Below are 18,356 nucleotides of genomic sequence, written 5' to 3' on the forward strand. Positions count from 1 at the left end.
GTGTCCCAGGCAACTCTCCTAGACATCTCCATTTGGATGCCCCGTAATGTCATAAATACAACAGCTCCAGTATTTTATTTTCCCCATATGAATGTCCTTCTCTATCTTAAAGACAATCGTGACCCTTCTAGCTACTTAAGCAAAAAATCTTCAAGTCATTTCTGATTCTTCCTTCTAAACATTTCTAACTGGTCATCAACTCCTATTGATTCAAGTAAGTCTCCAAAACCCTGGTTCACCCATCATTATTTCCTGCATACGCCCATTAAATAATCTCCTTGTTTCTAGTCTTTCCCCTTTCCAACTTGTTCTCCATGCTGCTGCTAGAGTTAAACTTCTAAACCAGACTGCATTATGTCCAATTTCTGCTTGAAGGACTTTAAAAGCTTAACTGCCTTAGGATCAAGTTCAAATTCCTCAAAATGGCCCACAAAGCCCTTCACAATTTGGGTTCAACTCCCCTAACTCCTTCACAATTTCATCTTCATGTAATTCATCTCCTGTATCCATACATGCCTGTTACAATCCTGAAATATTCCTTGTAGTTTAGCAACATATGACTCATTTAGCTGGCTTTTTCCTTCTCTTTGTAAAACAATGAAATTCACAATTCCCTCAAGACTCAGCTTGAATGTTATTTTCTTTGCAAAGGCTTTCTTTATTCAGAACATACAGAATTAATCATTTGCTACTTTATTTTTCTCAGCAACTGTAATCCTTTCATTTTAGTATTCCTGGCATTTACCAAAATACCTGACACAAGAATTTATTAGTCTGCTAACTGAATGCAAGCGAGTTTCCATTTGAAGGTTGATATCATTACTTTTGGTACAGCACCTGTACTTCTTGCTATACCACAATGTTCCCCATAAAGATAAAGAAAAATCTCTGGATTGAAAGCAGAGAGGGGAATTGGGAAGAAGGGAAACGCAGAAAGGAAGTTCAGTGGAAAAGAGAAAACTTGTGTGTGGTTTTCTGCAATTAGTGTAGATGAGACAGAATACTGCAATAATAAACTATTCAGATGAATGGAAGAGGTAAGTTTAGCATGTCTTGGTTGGGGAAAAAAAAGGAGAGAGAGAAAGAAAAAAGAAATATGGCTGGGTGCAGTGGCTCACACTAATTTTTGTATTTTTAGTAAAGACCGAGTTTCACCATTTTGACCTCAGACTTCTGACCTCAGGTGATCCACCTGCCTTGGCCTCCCAAAGTACGGGGATTACAGATGTGAGCCACCCCACCCAGCCAATGGTAAGTATTTAAAATGAAATTGGAAATTCTGTCTTTCCTTTAAATTACGAAAGTTGATGTAACATGATTTAACCTCTTACATTACTTACATTTTGTTTTGCCTTTGGCATATACAGATGTTTAGTTTCTAAATTTCTTTGATTTCATATGTTCTACACTAACATTTAGAACTATTTCTAGTTATTATATTTATTCTATTTCACAAGGATCAGAAGAGTGCATGTGAAATTAATACAGGAAATCAGAAAAAAATGAAGAAAAATACATTATTGCTTTTCAGCTAATTCAGTATGTTTAAACATTTAGTCTAAGAGATAATTAAACTTTTTCAGTAGTTAGGATATGAACATCACTGCTATTTTAAAAAATACTATTCACTGTTACCTTGGCAAATGTTGACCCACGTCCTTCTGATTCAATTGTAATGGTTTTTGTACGACGTAGTAAAATCTGATCGATATCCTCTTCACAGAATTTAGAGCCTTCATCTTCTTCCTCCATAATGGCACCATAAGCACCTCTTCGAAGCAGGTCTTCTATTTCCTTTTTGGAAAGCTGTTGAATCTACGGAGAAATTAACTTCCATAAAAATAGTTTTTTTAAAAAGTTCGTAAAACGAGAAAGTATCCCTAAAGGATGTCAAAGAACAAAAGAGGCATGCTTAAACTGCATTTGGGTTTGGGATGCACATAAGAGAGAATTCATGGAAATAATATATTGAAGTTGTTGACTCTTCTTTGCCGTCTTTAAAATAAGAATTACCCATCTGCCTAGAATGGCTTTGGTTAATATAAGGCCTAAGGGTCGGGTAGCCTTTTTCAAAGTTCTTTTTAATACTAGGATTCTTTCTTTCTTTATTTTTTTGAAACAGGGTCTTGCTCTGTTATCCATGCTGGAGTGCAGTGGTGCAAACATAGCTCACTGCAGCCTTGACCTCCTGGGCTCAAGTGATTCTCCCACCTCAGCCTCCCAAGTAGCTTCGACCATAGGCATGCTCCATCATGCCTAGGTCATTTTTGTTTTTTATAGAGACAGGGTCTTGCCATGCTGTCCAGGCTTGTCTCAATTCCTGGGCTCAAGCACGAGGCTGATCCTCCCACCTCAGCCTCCCAAAGTGCTGAGATTATAGGTATGAGCCATGTGCCCAGCCCAGAACTAGGATCCTATTATTGATAGATATTAGGCAAGAACCTTGGGGGTGGGGGAAACTAAAATATCATCATTTATGATAAGACAAAGCCAATGCTAGTAGTTTGACACTGAAATAAAAAATTTCAAAACTGTTTATATAAACACAAATTCTATTTTGCTATGCCAATCATACAAATATCCTAAAAAGAGAGCAAAGAATTTTTATCTTGAAAATACATTTAGAATTCATAAGCTCTGGAGCTATACAGACAGAACAGTATTCAAAAGTATTAACTAAACATAGCTCCATCCTGAAAATGCCCCCCTGCATAAAACAAATGTATTTAGTGTTTTGCACGGACCAAAACTAAATGATACACTATAGGAGGTAAAATTAAATACAAAAACACACAAAAATCTCAAGTGAAAAAGAAAATATACATACACCACCAACATTACTTTCTCTTCCACTCATGCTCTGTAATACAGCCTTATCTAGGCCCAGTTTCAAACTGGCTCGGTCAAACATCTCTCTCTCATATGAGTTACGAGTTACCAGTCTGTAGACTTTAACTGCTTTGTTCTGACCAATTCTGTGGCAACGAGCTTGGGCCTATAAAAATGAAAAGACATATTTAATTATTTTCTCAAGAGGCATGTAATAGCAAACTATATATACGGGATATAAACACATGTAAGAAGTCTTAGACCATTTTTATTGAATTAAATATAACCTTTTTCTAGAAATTAAGGCAGAGCTTATCACAACAAGAAATAATCCCACAATCAGGGATAAATTAAAATTTAGGTTTATAAGCTTAAATATCAAAGAATATAAATTCACAAAGGACTGTTTTTTTTTCGAGACAGAATCTCGCTCTGTCACCCTGGCTGGAGAACAGTGGCACCATCTCGGCTCACTGCAACCTCCACCTCCTGGATTCAAGTGATTTTCCTGCCTCAGTTTCTCAAGTAGCTGGGATTACAGGTGCCCACCACCATGCCCAGGTAATTTTTGTATTTTTAGTACTGACAGGGTTTCACCATATTGGCGAGACTGGTCTTGAATTCCTGAACTCAAGTGATCCACCTGTCTCGGCCTCCCTAAGTGTTGGAATTACAGGCGTTAGCCAACATACCCGGCCTTATTATGTTTTAATGGAAGTGTAGTCAATATACTTCTAGGCAGGGACACAAAACTTTTAAACAGATTTTATAGTTGATGGTAACTCAAATTTTTTGATTGTTTGTTTGTTTTAGACATGGGGACTTGCTATGTTGCCCAGTTGAACTCCTGGGCTAAAGAGATCCTATCACTTTGGCCTCTCAAAGTACTGGGATTACAGGTGTGAGCTACCACACCTAGCTGGCAACTCAAGTTTTAAAGTTTAATCTAAATTTCTAAACTTTTTTCTATTATATTATCAACAATCTTTTCAATATATTTTATTTAAGCTGGGTAGTTTTTTCCCCAGAAGTTATTGGAGTAAGGTGGTATTTGGTTACATGAATAAGTTCTTTAGTAGTGACTTGTGAGATTTTGTACAACCATCACCTAAGCAGTATACATTGCACTATATTTGCAGTCTTTTATCCCTCGCCCCCCCACTACTCTTCTCTCTACGTCCTCAAAGTCCATCATATCAATCTTATGCCTTTGTGTCCTCATAGCTTAGCTCCACTTAGGAGTGAGAACATATGATGTTTGGTTTTCCATTCCTGAGTTACTTCACTTAGAACAATAGTCTCTAAGGTCATCCAGGTCACTGAAAATGCTGTTAATTCATTGTTTTTTTATGGCTGCACAGTGTTCCATCATATATATATATATATATATATATATATATATATATATATGTGTGTGTGTGTATGTATATGTATATATACACACCAGAGTTTCTTTATCCACTTGTTAACTGATGGGCATTTGGGTTGGTTCCATGACTTTGCTATTGTAAATTGTGCTGCTATCAACATGTGTGTGCAAGTATCTTTTTTGAATAATGACATCTTTTTCTCTAGGTAGATACCCAGTAGTGAGATTGCTGGATTAAATGGTAGTTCTACTTTTAGTTCTTTAAGGAATATCCAGTGTTTTCCACAGCAGCTATACTAGTTTACATTCCTACCAGCAGTGTAGAAGTGTTCCCTCTTCACTGAATCTATGCCAACCTCTACTGTTTTTTGATTACCACCATTCTTGCAGGAGTAAGGTGGTATTGCATTGTGGTTTTGATTTGCATTTCCCTGATCATTAGTGATGTTGAGCATCTTTTCATATGTTTATTGGTCATTTGTATATCTTCTTTTGAGAATTATCTATTCATGTCCTTAGCTCACTTTTTGATGGGATGGTTTTTCTTTTTTCTGACTTGAGTTTGTTATAGATTCTGGAAATTAGTCCTTTTTCAGATGTATAAGATTGTGAAGATTTTCTCCCACTCTGTGGGTTGTCTATTTACTCTACTGACTTACTTTTGCCAGGCAAAAGCTCTTTAGTTTAGTTAAGTCTCGGCTATCATTGAATAGGGTGTCCTTTCCCCACTTAATATTTTTGTTTGCTTTGTCAAAGATAAACTAGCTGTAAGTATTTGAGTTTATTTCTGACTTCTCTATGCTGTTCCACTGGTCTATGTGTCTATTTTTATACCAGTACCATGCTGTTTTGGTGACTATGGCCTTGTAGTATAGTTTGAAATCAGATAGCGTGATGCCTTGAAATTTGTTCTTTTTGCTTAGTCCTGCTTTGGTGATGTGGGCTCTTTTTTGATTTCATATGAATTTCAGAATTGTTTTTTCTAATTCTGTGAAGAAGGATGGTGGTATTTTGATGGGGATTGCATTGAATTTGTAGATTGCTTTTGGCAATATGGTCATTTTCACAATATTAATTCTTCCCATCCATGAGCATGGGATGTGTTTCTATCTGTTTGTGTCATCTATGATTTCTTTCCAAGCTGGGTAATTTTTTTGGGGGAAAAAACCATGCAAGGTAAATTACTGTAGAGATCTAAATTTTATTTAAATGAAGGACAAACTAATTATCTAATATGTATACATGTTAGAAGTGGAGACATCAGAGATCACATAAGGGCTGCATATTTTATCATGAGTTCCTACTAAACAAACTTTGTATGATAAATCTTGACTCCAAGTATTCTATAAAATCTAGTTTTTCTCCCAAATTACTAATCACCTTCCCATTATCTTCAGACAAATTAAGTCATAAAATGTGGCTTTAACATTTATAGGGGGCGCTGATGTAATGTCCTTCATTGACATTTTTATTCTATCCACATCCAATTTGTGCCATTTGGAACCCAGGACTGTAAATAGGCAGCTTTGCTCTAGGTGTAGGGTAAGCACAGTAAGCCAAAATTATCTTAGTCTGGAAAGACTGGATCTACATTAGCAGTTAAATAGAAAACCAAGTGAGAGGGAGAAGTTGGGAGATTCAGGATAGTTTCTCCCCTTTCTCTTCAGGTTCTATAAAGTGACTTTATTATTTTAAGTTAACTTTTAGAACATCCACTATGGGTGGTTATATGTACAAACATGCATTTCAAAGGCAAACAATTATTATTTGGGTTTAATGTAGGAATTGGGAAACTACAGCCTGTGGATCAAATCTGGTCTGCCAACACAGGCTTTTTTACCTTTTAAAAGGATTGTGACAAACGAACAAGAATGTCTAATAAAGATCTTATGTTGCACACAAAGCTTGAAATATTTACTAATTGAGCCTTCTACAGAAAGATTTGGTCTCTGGCTTATTGTATTAATTTTGGATCTTTGGATATTTTAAAGTAGATTACATATAGTTACATAAATGAGCAATTTAAAATATGTTTTAGGCTAGGTATATTCTTAACCATTTATTATATTTGTTTTTATACTTATTTAAAAAAATAATACGGCTGGTCTGATTCACAGAGATTGAACTCTACTTTGCCCCTTCTCATGATTACACTTCACTAGTCTTATAAAGAAAAGTACCAATATTAATTGCAATGCAGTTAAGACTGAAGAATAATAAAATAATTTCTCTTATGTTTTGTTCTCCTTTCATATCCTTCTGCAAATTTAGACCCTCTTCTATCACTGTAATTAATATTCCTTTATTTCTATGTAGTCCAAGTATAGTCATTACTTATATGTGTGGCTTCATGTTCTAAAGTATTTTATAAAAAGGCATAATATATTATGATTACAAGATAAAATTAGAATAAGCAAGTACTTATTTTTAAGGATTAAAATTCTGAAATTTAAATTTATTACAAATAAATTATTCTTAGAGCTGAAGGTCTCTCTCAAATTTATATAATATTCTTTAAACTATAACAATACTGGGCCAAGCATGATGACAAATGCCTATAAACCCAGTACTTTTGGAGGCCGAGACGGGAGGAATGCTTGAGTCCTGGGTTTCAAGACCAGCCTGGGCAACATAGTGAGACCTCATATCTAAACAAACAAACAAAATTACTGTACTCAAATAAGTATAACTTTTTATAAGCTAGTAAGACATATTTTATAAGACAGACATAAAAAAGTAAAACATTTTTGTCATTATAGTTTTTATCATAAAAATTAAAATAATTTCAGCTATTTTATTTGGCACAGATAGTTCATAGAGAGACACATGTTAGTTTGTCCAGACAAAAATAAAAGATGTGGATTACCAAAAACAGTTACACAATTTTACTTTTTTAAAAAAAATGCATTTCTTGTTAGCCAAGTAAATTACTTACCTGAAGATCATTTTGAGGATTCCAATCAGAATCAAAAATTATACATGTATCAGCTGCAGTTAAGTTGATGCCCAACCCACCAGCTCGGGTACACAGGAGAAAAACAAATCTATCTGAATCAGGTTTACTAAATCTATCTATAGCAGCTTGTCGAAGATTTCCTCTGACTCTGCCATCAATTCGCTCATACAAATATCTATGGAATGAAATGGAATAAATTTACATAAATAAATATAATAAAATTGAAGACATATTCTATCAAATATAAAGTCAGTTTTCCTACAGCATTATGTTTTCTCTAACATTAAGAAGCAATATCATCTCAACTAGTTTCTGTGGCTTTATACTTTTTGATGTTGGTGCTAAGGAGAAAACAAAAACTAATATAAAGATACAAAACCTCTGAATTCCCGGATGCATAGGTAAAAGAACACTACCACAACAAATTTTATTTCAGAAGTTAGAATAAAAAAAGACAGTCTATAAAACTACTTTGCTGATCTCATCATAATAATTTTTTTTTCAAGAAGACTTTCACAAAACTTTATACAAGAAGGCTACAAATATTTCTTTTGTCCTTAATCCATGTTGCTCTCGACTGACATACTTGCTTCTACATTGCAATCTATTAAGAACACACTGAAATGCTGTTGAATTCTTTACAGTCATTACTGCAAAGTAATTATCTTATTTTATCCTTCCCCATTTAACATATACAAAACTAAAAAACTGCGAAACATCAAATAAAAATAAAATACATAAAAATGTCAGTGCTAGGACTCTAAGTGGTATACATATGACATCTGCCACACTTCTACATATGATTTACTAGAGTTGTAGCAGTTGCTCCATGGTTATCTCTTGTACCTGCGAAATGGAGGTAAGACTTCTAATAATGTTTCTTATGACAATAAAAAAACTCTGAATTTTCCATGGAATTGCAATAGAAATTTATAAGTACAGTTTTATCTGTAAAAAGTTCTTCACATAAGGAGATCCAAAAAATATAAGAATGGCTATTTTTGAGAACACTGCATTTTAATGTTTGTATCACTTACATGACATAAAATTGAGAATATACATTTTAAAATGAGGCAAAAGAGTAGGACACTGACAATAACAATGAAACTAGAAATAAAAATGAAAATAAAAACGAACTACATAATCTCTAATAACATAAATCAGTATAGACCTTTACTTATCTATATCGGTTAAAATCTATTGAATTAAAATCTGCAAGCCAGGTATGGTGGCTCATGCCTATAATCCCATCACTTTGGGAGGCTGAGGTAGAACTACTTCAATCCGGGAGTTTGAGACCAGCTTGGGCAACATAGCGAGATCCTCCCTCTACCAAAAATAAACAAATTAGCTGGGTGTGGTAGTGTATGCCTGTAGTCCCAGCTTCCTGGGAGGCTGAGGTGGGAGGATTGCTTGAGCTTAGGAGTTTGAGGCTGCAATGAGCTATGATCACACCACTGCACACTACTCTGGGCAATAGAGTGAGACACTGTCTCAAAAAAAAAACATATACAGCTAAAATAGCCTAAATACTGATTAGACAATACTTAACACTATCTTACCGAGATTTACCAATAAACAAAACAAAACAAACAAATCCACATTGAAACAAATAGAAAAATATTAAAGCATGAACAAATTTTATACAGTATATAAGAATAAAAGTACCACACAACTTAAGGTTCTAATTATAAAAATGAAACAGATCCAAAGGTTCTTGAATCACTTTTTTCAATTTTGAAGATGACTATTGTAAATATGTCTATTTAAAGTTTCATTACTACAAGGTTTATAAATCAAGTAAAATGTACATTATTAAACCCATTCCTGTCACATAGTATTTATTTGCAAACTTTTCTAAATTGGGCTTCTCAGGCACATCTAATATTCCAACATTTGCAGGTTGGGAAAATATAACACATAATCAATCCTAAACAATCTTTACTTATAAATTGGAATGCTTTATTCTAATCTAGGTAAAGAGAAAGATATGAGTAAAGTTCATTTACAGTACAGTGCTGCACAAATCTTAATAGCATATACTTAGCATAATTCATAGTATAATTCAGTGGATTACAGTATGCTTTACCTTTTATGTATGAGATAGTCCTCCAGAATGTCAAGGCAGCGAACCATCTGAGAGAAGATGAGCACTTTATGACCTCCAGCTTTCATTTTGGGAAGCAATTTATCAATAAGGACCAATTTACCAGCAGACTGGATCATTGCTTGAAGATGAAAATCAGAAGCAGCTGGATTATATGTATCTCTAAATTCTCCAAGTATTTTCTCCTCAGCACCTGTCAAAGAAACAGGGGATGAAAGAAGCAATGCAAAAATGCAGGAAATTCCCAACTGCTTTCTTTTTAATCAAAATTAGTGCTCCTGTGTGTTTCTGTAACATAATTTTCTAATGGCATGTACACTGCTTTTATTTTATTTTATTTTATTTATTTATTTTTTTTGAGGCAGAGTTTCGCTCTTGTTACCCAGGCTGGAGTGCAATGGCGCGATCTCTGCTCACCGCAACCTCCACCTCCTGGGTTCAGGCAATTCTCCTGCCTCAGCCTCCTGAGTAGCTGGGATTACAGGCACACACCACCATGCCCAGCTAATTTTTTGTATTTTTAGTAGAGACGGGGTTTCACCGTGTTGACCAGGATGGTCTCGATCTCTGGACCTCGTGATCCACCCGCCTCGGCCTCCCAAAGTGTTGGGATTACAGGCGTGAGCCACCGCGCCCGGCCTACTTTTATTAGACTTATTCATGCTTGTTGCTGAACCTCCACCAATACCAGACTGTAATTTAATTGAGGACATGGACAATGTCTTAAACATCTTTTTATCTCCTTGGATACCTGGCATAATGCCTTGTATAAATTTATGTTTGCTAAATGTTTAATGAATGCTATTAGGGAAAAAAATAAAACTGTTGAGTAAACACATGCATTTAAAAAAAAAATCTAATATTTAAGCACCAACCATATATTTGGTGTTTAAATATTAGATGTTTAAAACTAACTCAGTTGAGTAAACACATATATTTTTAAACAAACATCTAATATTTAAACACCAATCATAACAGTTGTCATCACTGATGGTTGATCATAATTGATTTGGATGTGTCTATGGGGATCTTGTTAGCCTCCAAAACAAGGAAACAAGAAAAAATTAAAGCTAGGTACAGTGGTTCACGCCTGTAATTTCAATACTCTGGGAGGCTAAGGTAGAAGGATTTATTGAGGTCAGGAGTTTGACACCAGCCTGGGCAATATAGCAAGACCCCATCTCTACCAAAAAACAAACAACAACAACAAAAAAAAAACAAAGGAAGACAGAAATTAGCTGGGTATGGTGGTGCATATGTCCACTTCTAGTTACTAAGGAGGCTGAGGTGGAAGGATCAGTTCCCAGCTTGAGGCTACTGTGAGCTATGAACACACTACCGGACTCCAGCCTGGACGACAGAGCGACACTATCTCAAAAAAAATAATAAAATAAATAAAATAAAGAAGAGAATAAACTAAAATGAAAGTCATGTTATAGGTCCTTGACGCATACTTCCTTTGGATAATCCATATCAGAATTAAAGAGCCTCTCTGTATTCCTTTCCTCAACCTGTCTAGCCTAAGAGAGTACTGTAAAACTGCAAGAGACTTCAGTTGTCTTGAATAAAGTAAGTAGAGAGTACATATTCCCAGGCATAAGTGAAAAACCCAAACATACACTAGGAGAGAGCCTGATAAGATCTTAAAAAGTAACATTATTACAGCACAAAATTCAAACACTAACTGATGTATCTAGACTGGAAGGAAGCCGGGAAAAAATTGTAAATGCAGAAGCCCCAAAAATTGGCTTTGCTGTCTTTGTCCAAGATTAGGATTAAACAAGAGGACAAATTCTAGTCCAAATTATACTGAACAAACTCCTGCTGTTGTAACCTCCTGTGCTAACATCAGTCACTGTAACAAAGTAGTTCACATCGCCTCTGATTCTGTAACACTTGTAATTCCTCAGAATATCACCGTAGAGTCATAACAGCTACTATAGCTGTAATGTTTTCTGTTTATTAATATTTACTCTTTATTAATGTTTTCTGTTTATTAATATTTAGCAAGAAAAAAGTATTTGTTAAAATCTTTGTAGCTACCTTTGATAAGATATGGATGATTACAGCATTTCCTGAGCTCCATCATGGTATTGACCAAGTTAGGTACATTAGTTTGTCCTGCTCCCTTGGATAAAAAAGAAAAGTTCTTTTCCAAGATAGCCCGGTAATATTTCTTTTGAATGTTAGTAAGTTCTACTTCAATGATGGTTTCTTCTTTAGGTGCCAACTTCTTTTCCACATCTTCTTTTAATCGTCTCAACATCATTGGTTTCAGGATAGCCTGAAGTTTCTGTACCTGAATTAAAAATGATAAAAAGATATATAACATAAGTGAGCACTTAATTACACATATAAAATAATTACAATAATTAGAAATGTGATGAATATATTTACAAAGAGCAATAGGATACCTGTTCCTCTGTTTTCAGATCCCCAAATTCTTGCATAAACGTTGACTCAGAAGGAAACCTTAAAGGTTCAAGAAAGTGAAGAAGACTAAACAGTTCTTCAACTGTATTTTGGAGAGGTGTGCCAGTCAAAAGCACCTTGTGTTCCTACATAAAGTGAGAACAATTCACATCAAACATCATACCACTAAAATTATACGAAAGCTGACTTACGTTATCAAATGTTCAATATGCAAATATTTTTCTGACCATATATATATATGTCTCTTTCTATGTATATATAAATATGTCTATATATATTTATATATCTCTATCTATATAAAAATACATTTATATATAGATTATATATATATATGTATTTTCTTTTTAGAGACAAGGTCTCGCTGTGACACCCAGGCTGGAGTGTAATGGTGCCATCATAGTTCAGCATTACACATACAACATAATTACAATGATTAGAATAAATTACAGTAGTGTCACTGTAACCTCGAACTCCTGGGCTTAAGAAATCCTCCTTCCTCAGGCTCCCAAGTAGCTAGCATTGCAGGTACGCAAAACACCTGGCTAATTTAAAAAAATGTTTTGTAGAGATGAAGTCTTACTATATTACCCAGCTGGTCTTGAGTTCCAGGCCTCAAGCAATCCCAAAGTGCTGGAATTAAAGGTGTGAGCCACCATACCCAAACTCATAATTTTTGAGAGTTAAAATATACCTCTACCCACAAATCTTCAGGAATATACTTTCCCAATCACTTTTTAAAAACTCTGTATCATTCCTGAAATACCTCACTTTGGATGCTATTTATGCCTTTAAAAATTCTAAATAATTTTAGAAGCAAAGAAATAAACATTCTAAAAAAAAAAAAGAGGGCATTTTTTTCTTTGGTACTCAACCATTCTTAGTATGGTAATTTGTATACCAAACAGTACTTATTATTTGTAATTTGGGTGATCATCATTTAACTCTTCAAACATGAACAAATTATTGAATCACTGAGGTTACAATCCAAGAATGTAAAGGACTAATATGCTTTGAAACTAGAATTCTTTAAAAACTAAACATAATAGTAAAAGAAAATAAACACAGAATATTTTTAATGGTAGTACAAATTATTTAAAAATTTATTTGACAAAACCTCTAAATTCCCAAATTAAATATTTGTATATGCATCTGTGAATCTGTATATTATGTATATGGTAGCAAATGGCCTGGAAAGATAAACAGGAAATCATACTGGAATAAGGTATTGAACTGGGTGTGGCATAGATGGAGAAGGAGTAAAAGGGAACACTTTTAAGTTTTTACAGAATGTGGTTCTTTATATTTGAACTGTTTGTTCAAGTGCTCATGTAGTAATTATGTGATCTTAATTAAAAATCAAAATGTTTAAAAAACGCTTTCATTTGTAAGAAGTAAACACAACAAAAAGATGACTACAAGAAATCCCATTATTAATTATAACCAATATATGTTACACATGTAGAATTGTGTAGGACTTTTTATCATAAATAATCTGAATAATATAACTTTGGTAAAGGGGCTTTTTATTAAGGAATTCATGGCTTAAAACTTATGGTCTTATTTTCTTTTAAATAGCACATATTTGACGTTTCTTATTTTAAAAATTAATTACTAACACTTTTTGGAGGAAAGAGCTGAAATATTTGAAGCTGTAGAAAGTAGATTTTTTTTTTTTTAATGAATTAAAGCAAAAAAAAAAATCTCAATTATCACAGATAGAATTCAGATGTACCGATACTCCAAAATTAAAAAACAAACGTTTTAGCATTAACTCTAAGACCTTTTACTATACAGCTAATAAACTGAATTGTCATAATGATGATATTAAGTTACTTACCAGATTCATGAGTTTGAGGCCTTCTAAGAGTTTACAATTTTTATTTTTTAACCTATGTGCTTCATCAATAATTACACATCGCCATTCAATTGCATTAAGCTCTCCACAGCCTCCAAGAATCATTTCAAAAGTGGTGATGATGGCTTGGAATCTATAAGCTCCTCGAATGATACGCCCCTAGAAATGATCAAATGTAATTTGCTCATTATTTTAATTTCATATTTTTTATTCCTGTCAAATGGCATCTGATGTTATAAAACATTTCCAATGAAATTTTTACATAAGCAGACACTCCCTTACAACAAAAAGTTTTAGCATTAAAACTTTATTATATGTGTTCAATAATGTTAAAAATTATGCCAACATAATTATATTATTTATAATTGTATCCAAATAAACATTTCTTGGTAAAATGTTTTATAATAATTTTTAATAATTATAATAATTTTGGGCAAGAAATAATCATTATAAAATCTGGCCAATGAGATTTCAGTATTAGTTCTTATTACTTACAGCACTGAGTTCACAAATATAACAGCAAATAAATAGTGAATAACCAGCCATCCAAATAATTTATTCAGAAGATATTGAGTACTAATGTGCCAGAACCTGTTCTAGTTGCTGGAGATATAGCAGTAAACAAAACAGATAAAAATAATTATCCAATTAAAACTTATAATGAATCTAATGCAGGACATAGTTATTAAAATAATTTTTACAAAAGTAAATTAGAAAGAGATAAGGGTTGTGGAATAAAATAAAACAAGAATGTGGGATGATAAGTTTAAGGTTGAAGGTGAGTTGGGGAACGATAACATGGGGAGAAATGCCAGATATAGGTGATGGGGAGGAAGGCAGCAAACCACATTGCCATGTATGTACCTATGCAACAATATTGCATGTTCTTCACATGTACCCCAAAACATAAAATGCAATAAAATATATATTTTAAAAAAAAGGTTGAAGGTGAACACTGCAGGTTTATACAGAGTGGTTGGGAGACCATTAGTGTGATGTGACATTTGAGAAAAAATGTAAAGATGAGGGAGGAAGTCATGTTGATATCTACAGATCTGTACAAGAAAGCATTCTTGGTAAAAGAAGGAGCAAGTAGGAAGGCCCTCAGGTAGAAGTGTCTTTGGCAGCATTCAGATAATAGCAAGGCAAGCCAGAGTATTTGAAACCCAGTGAGTTGAGGAGGGGATGAGGCAGACCGCAGGACAAACGGTGATACAAGCTTTGACTCTGACTAAGACACTATTGAAGGGGTTTGTAAGAAGTGTCCTGATTTGACATATATATTTTTAAATGTCCTTTTGGCAGTTGTGGTGAAACCTGTCTGAAGAGGCCAAAGACAGGATCATGGAGACCAGTTTAAAAGTTGCCATCCAGGAGAATTGCCTAAACCCATGAGGCGGAGGTTGCAATGAGCCGAGATCGTGCCACTGCACTCCAGCCTGGGCAATGGAGCAAGACTTCTCTAAATATATACATACATACAGACATATACAAAGAGCTGCCATACTAATGCAAGCAAGAAATCTTCATTGGAGGTCATGAGAAGTGTGCTCAGTTCTAGATACATTTTGAAAGTAGAGTCAGCCAGGCGTGGTGGCTCATGCCTATAATCCTACCACTTTGGGAGGCCGAGGCGAGCGGATCATGAGGTCAGGAGTTCAAGACCAACGTGGTGAAACCCCATCTCTACTAAAAATACAAAAATTAGCTGGGCGTGGTGGCAGGCACCTGCAATCCCAGCTACTCGGGAAGCTAAGGCAGGAGAATTGCCTGAACCTAGGAGGCAGAGGTTGCAGTGAGCTGAGAACACACCACTGCACTCCAGCCTGGGCAACACAGCAAGACTCCATCTCAAAAAAAAAAAGGAAAACAGAGCCAATAAGATTTCCCAATGGATAGCATGGAGTAAGACAGGGCAGGGCCTCAAATTTACCACTAAAAATTTTAGCTGAAACAACTGGAAGTTCATGTAGTTATTTACTCAAAAGAAGTAGTTTCGAATTTTGATTTTGTATGTTAATTTTGTGACATCTATTAGACATAGCCATGTGGAGTTAAGTAGGCATTTGGATATGACTCTGGAATTTACGAAAGAGTTTAGAGTTGGTGATACAGAGTTAGGAATTTCAGCAGTACAGATGGTATTGAAAGTTACATGTATGTATAAAATCTGTGAGATAATGAGTATATTTGCAGACTAAGCCTTGAGTTATCCCAAAGTTTAGATATAGGGAAGATAAGAAGGAATCAATAAAGGTTGCCTGAGAAAGAGTAAGTGGTGATGTAGGACAGGATGATGTCCTGGAATCTAAGTGAAGGGAGTGTTTAAACAGGGTTCAAAACATAAGCTGTTGGGTATTAAGTGAAAAGAAGGGATAAAAACAGTTGGGTATTCTGACTTAGATTTTAATTCATATTAACCTAATTAATTTTTGATTGGCTAACACTGATGATTAAGTTAAATAATAGTTCAAGTAGAATATTATTAAAATAGGTATAAATTATAAATTTATGGCATTTATACAGCTCTAAAAACCTGGGATATTATATATTCAGTTAAATTGATATCACAGTGTTTAATAACAGGGGCTCTTGAACCTTACTGACTTGAGTTTCTTAATCGTGGTTTTGGCATTGTGATTTTGGGCAATTCATGCAACTTCTTTAGCCTCAGTTTTCTCATGTGTAAAATGGAGACAATACTATTTTACAACATTGATATTACAAAGATTAAGTGAAATAATACATGTAAACTGTTTAGCTTAATGCCTGGCACATGGTAAGTAATAAATGTTTGTGGTCATTAGTTTATAATTTCTGTTACTTTTCCAAAGGCAATTTAGAAAAATTTTAGCATAATTTTAGTAATACTGTTATTTCAAGCTCTTTGATAACATAAAAAAAAGAAGTTAAATATTCACTTAATTTATATAAAAATGTATTTGAAAGAGTTAACAGTAAAAGTTATTCCTATATTTGAAGCACAGATCGATTTATCCCATTACAGGAGACATCTTTATCTTTTGAAATGTAAAACCTCTTTAGATAATCTATATCTAGAATTTGCAATATTTATCATAAAAATACAGTATTTAATATATACAATTCAGTTTATCACACATCAAGAATCTTCCAGGTTTTTGGTTATCACATTTATGCCAAACTCATGTGACACAAATATTAAAACTGTAACTTTGTTAAGTCTTTTTAAGTCTCAAGATATTAGTTGTGCTTTCTGTAAAAAAAGAGAATCTCAAATAATTTTTATGACAACATACAGCTCTAAAATTCTACAAATGTATGATTAAGAATAATTAAACACTAGGTCAGGTGTGGTAGCTCCTGCCTGTAATCCCGGCACTTTGGGAGGCTGAGGTGGGATGATTACTTGAGTTCGAGACCGGCCTGGGCAACAAAGTGAGATCCCATTTTATAAAAAATAAAATAATTACCCAGGTGTGGAGATACACTCCTGTCATCTCAGCTACTTGGGAGGATCACTTAAGCCAAAGAATTTGAAGATGGATAAATTAACTTGCTGTCACCCAGGCTTCACTGCAGTGATGTGATCACAGCTAACTGTAGCCTCAAACTCTCAGGCTCAAACAGGCAGATAATCAGTTATCATTGGGAGGCAAAAGTAGAAGGCTATGCACATTACCTTACTTGAACCTCTATCATATCACATAACCTGGCCATGTGTTATAATGATCCCTTTAGAAAAACAGAACGAGTGAAAGAAAAGTAAAATACTAAGGTGCTTTTAAAGTAGAGTGCCAGGCAATAAACCTTTTTAAAAACTACACTTTTTTGTGAATTGTGTTTATTGATTTTATTATTTCTTAATAAAGATTTTAATGAAATAATTCATATGAACATTCAAGACCATGACTTGGCATTTCATGTTTTCTTTTTTTAAAAATATTTGAATTTTTTTTTTTTGAGATGGAGTCTTGCTCTGTCACCAGGTTGGAGTGCAGCGGCACGATCTTGACTCACTGCACCCTCTGCCCTCCAGGTTCAAGCGATTCTCGTGCCTCAGCCTCCCAAGTAGCTGGAACTACAGGCATGTGCCACCACGCCAGCTAATTTTTTTGTGTATTTTTCATAGAGATGGGGTTTCACCACGTTGGCCAGACTGGTCTCAAACACCTGACCTAGTGATCCGCCCGCCTCGGCCTCCCAAAGTGCTGGGATTACAGGCATGAGCCACTGCGCCCGGCCAAAAAATATTTTAATTTTTTGGTAGAGACTGGGTCTTGCTATGTTACCCAGGCTGGTCTGGAACTCCTAGCCTCAAGCAATCCTCCCATCTCGGCCTCCCAAAGCGTAAGATTACAAGTGTGAGCCACCATGCCTGGCCTGTTTCTAGTCTTAACGTTCTGCTAGAATATCCTTAAGTTGTTATCTCTTTATTTTATGATCTGTGTATTTAGGAGGGATAGGAAATCCCTTCTTAAAGAGTAAGTGGCCAAAGTAAGATAGAAAGTGCTCCTCTTATAAATACAGGGAGAGAAGAACATCATCAAGCCACTACAGTACTGACATAACCAATCCAAAGGAGAAAAAGATGGAGGTATAACTGTTTTAGTAAGCAAAACAAACCACATTTTAAAAAAATGTCTAAAATAAAGATCCACTGAACATGAAAGAGAACCTATGATCTCACCAGCAGGCATTTAAGCCTGTGGTGTTAGTGAAGATTTAAATTATTAAAATGTTGGGAAAAAAGCTGGACAATGATCAGAGACAGTTATTACTCTAAAAAGAAATCTAATATGTATTTAAAAACAATTAGTAAAATTAT

The 18,356-nt window shown here is 34.5% G+C and overlaps 1 protein-coding gene across 16 annotated transcripts in view; it reads right to left on the reverse strand.

Moving 5' to 3' along the window:
• Nucleotides 1–18,356, reverse strand: part of CHD9 (chromodomain helicase DNA binding protein 9) — a 272,858-nt gene that overhangs the window by 78,214 nt on the left and 176,288 nt on the right. For all 16 annotated transcript variants that reach the window (XR_005200569.1, XR_005200570.1, XM_017530098.2 and 13 more), the window contains 7 exons: nucleotides 13,532–13,708; nucleotides 11,676–11,819; nucleotides 11,305–11,560; nucleotides 9,244–9,454; nucleotides 7,134–7,329; nucleotides 2,828–2,995; nucleotides 1,636–1,815 (listed from right to left, as the gene is read on the reverse strand). Coding sequence is in view for 14 of the 16 variants with exons in the window: in XM_017530098.2 (XP_017385587.1) it covers nucleotides 1,636–1,815; nucleotides 2,828–2,995; nucleotides 7,134–7,329; nucleotides 9,244–9,454; nucleotides 11,305–11,560; nucleotides 11,676–11,819; nucleotides 13,532–13,708 (1,332 nt within the window). In the remaining 2 variants the exon portion in view is untranslated. The remainder of the gene's footprint in view (nucleotides 1–1,635; nucleotides 1,816–2,827; nucleotides 2,996–7,133; nucleotides 7,330–9,243; nucleotides 9,455–11,304; nucleotides 11,561–11,675; nucleotides 11,820–13,531; nucleotides 13,709–18,356) is intronic.

Source organism: Cebus imitator, unplaced genomic scaffold (genome assembly GCF_001604975.1).
Source record: "Cebus imitator isolate Cc_AM_T3 unplaced genomic scaffold, Cebus_imitator-1.0 Scaffold63, whole genome shotgun sequence".
NCBI lineage: Eukaryota > Metazoa > Chordata > Mammalia > Primates > Cebidae > Cebus > Cebus imitator.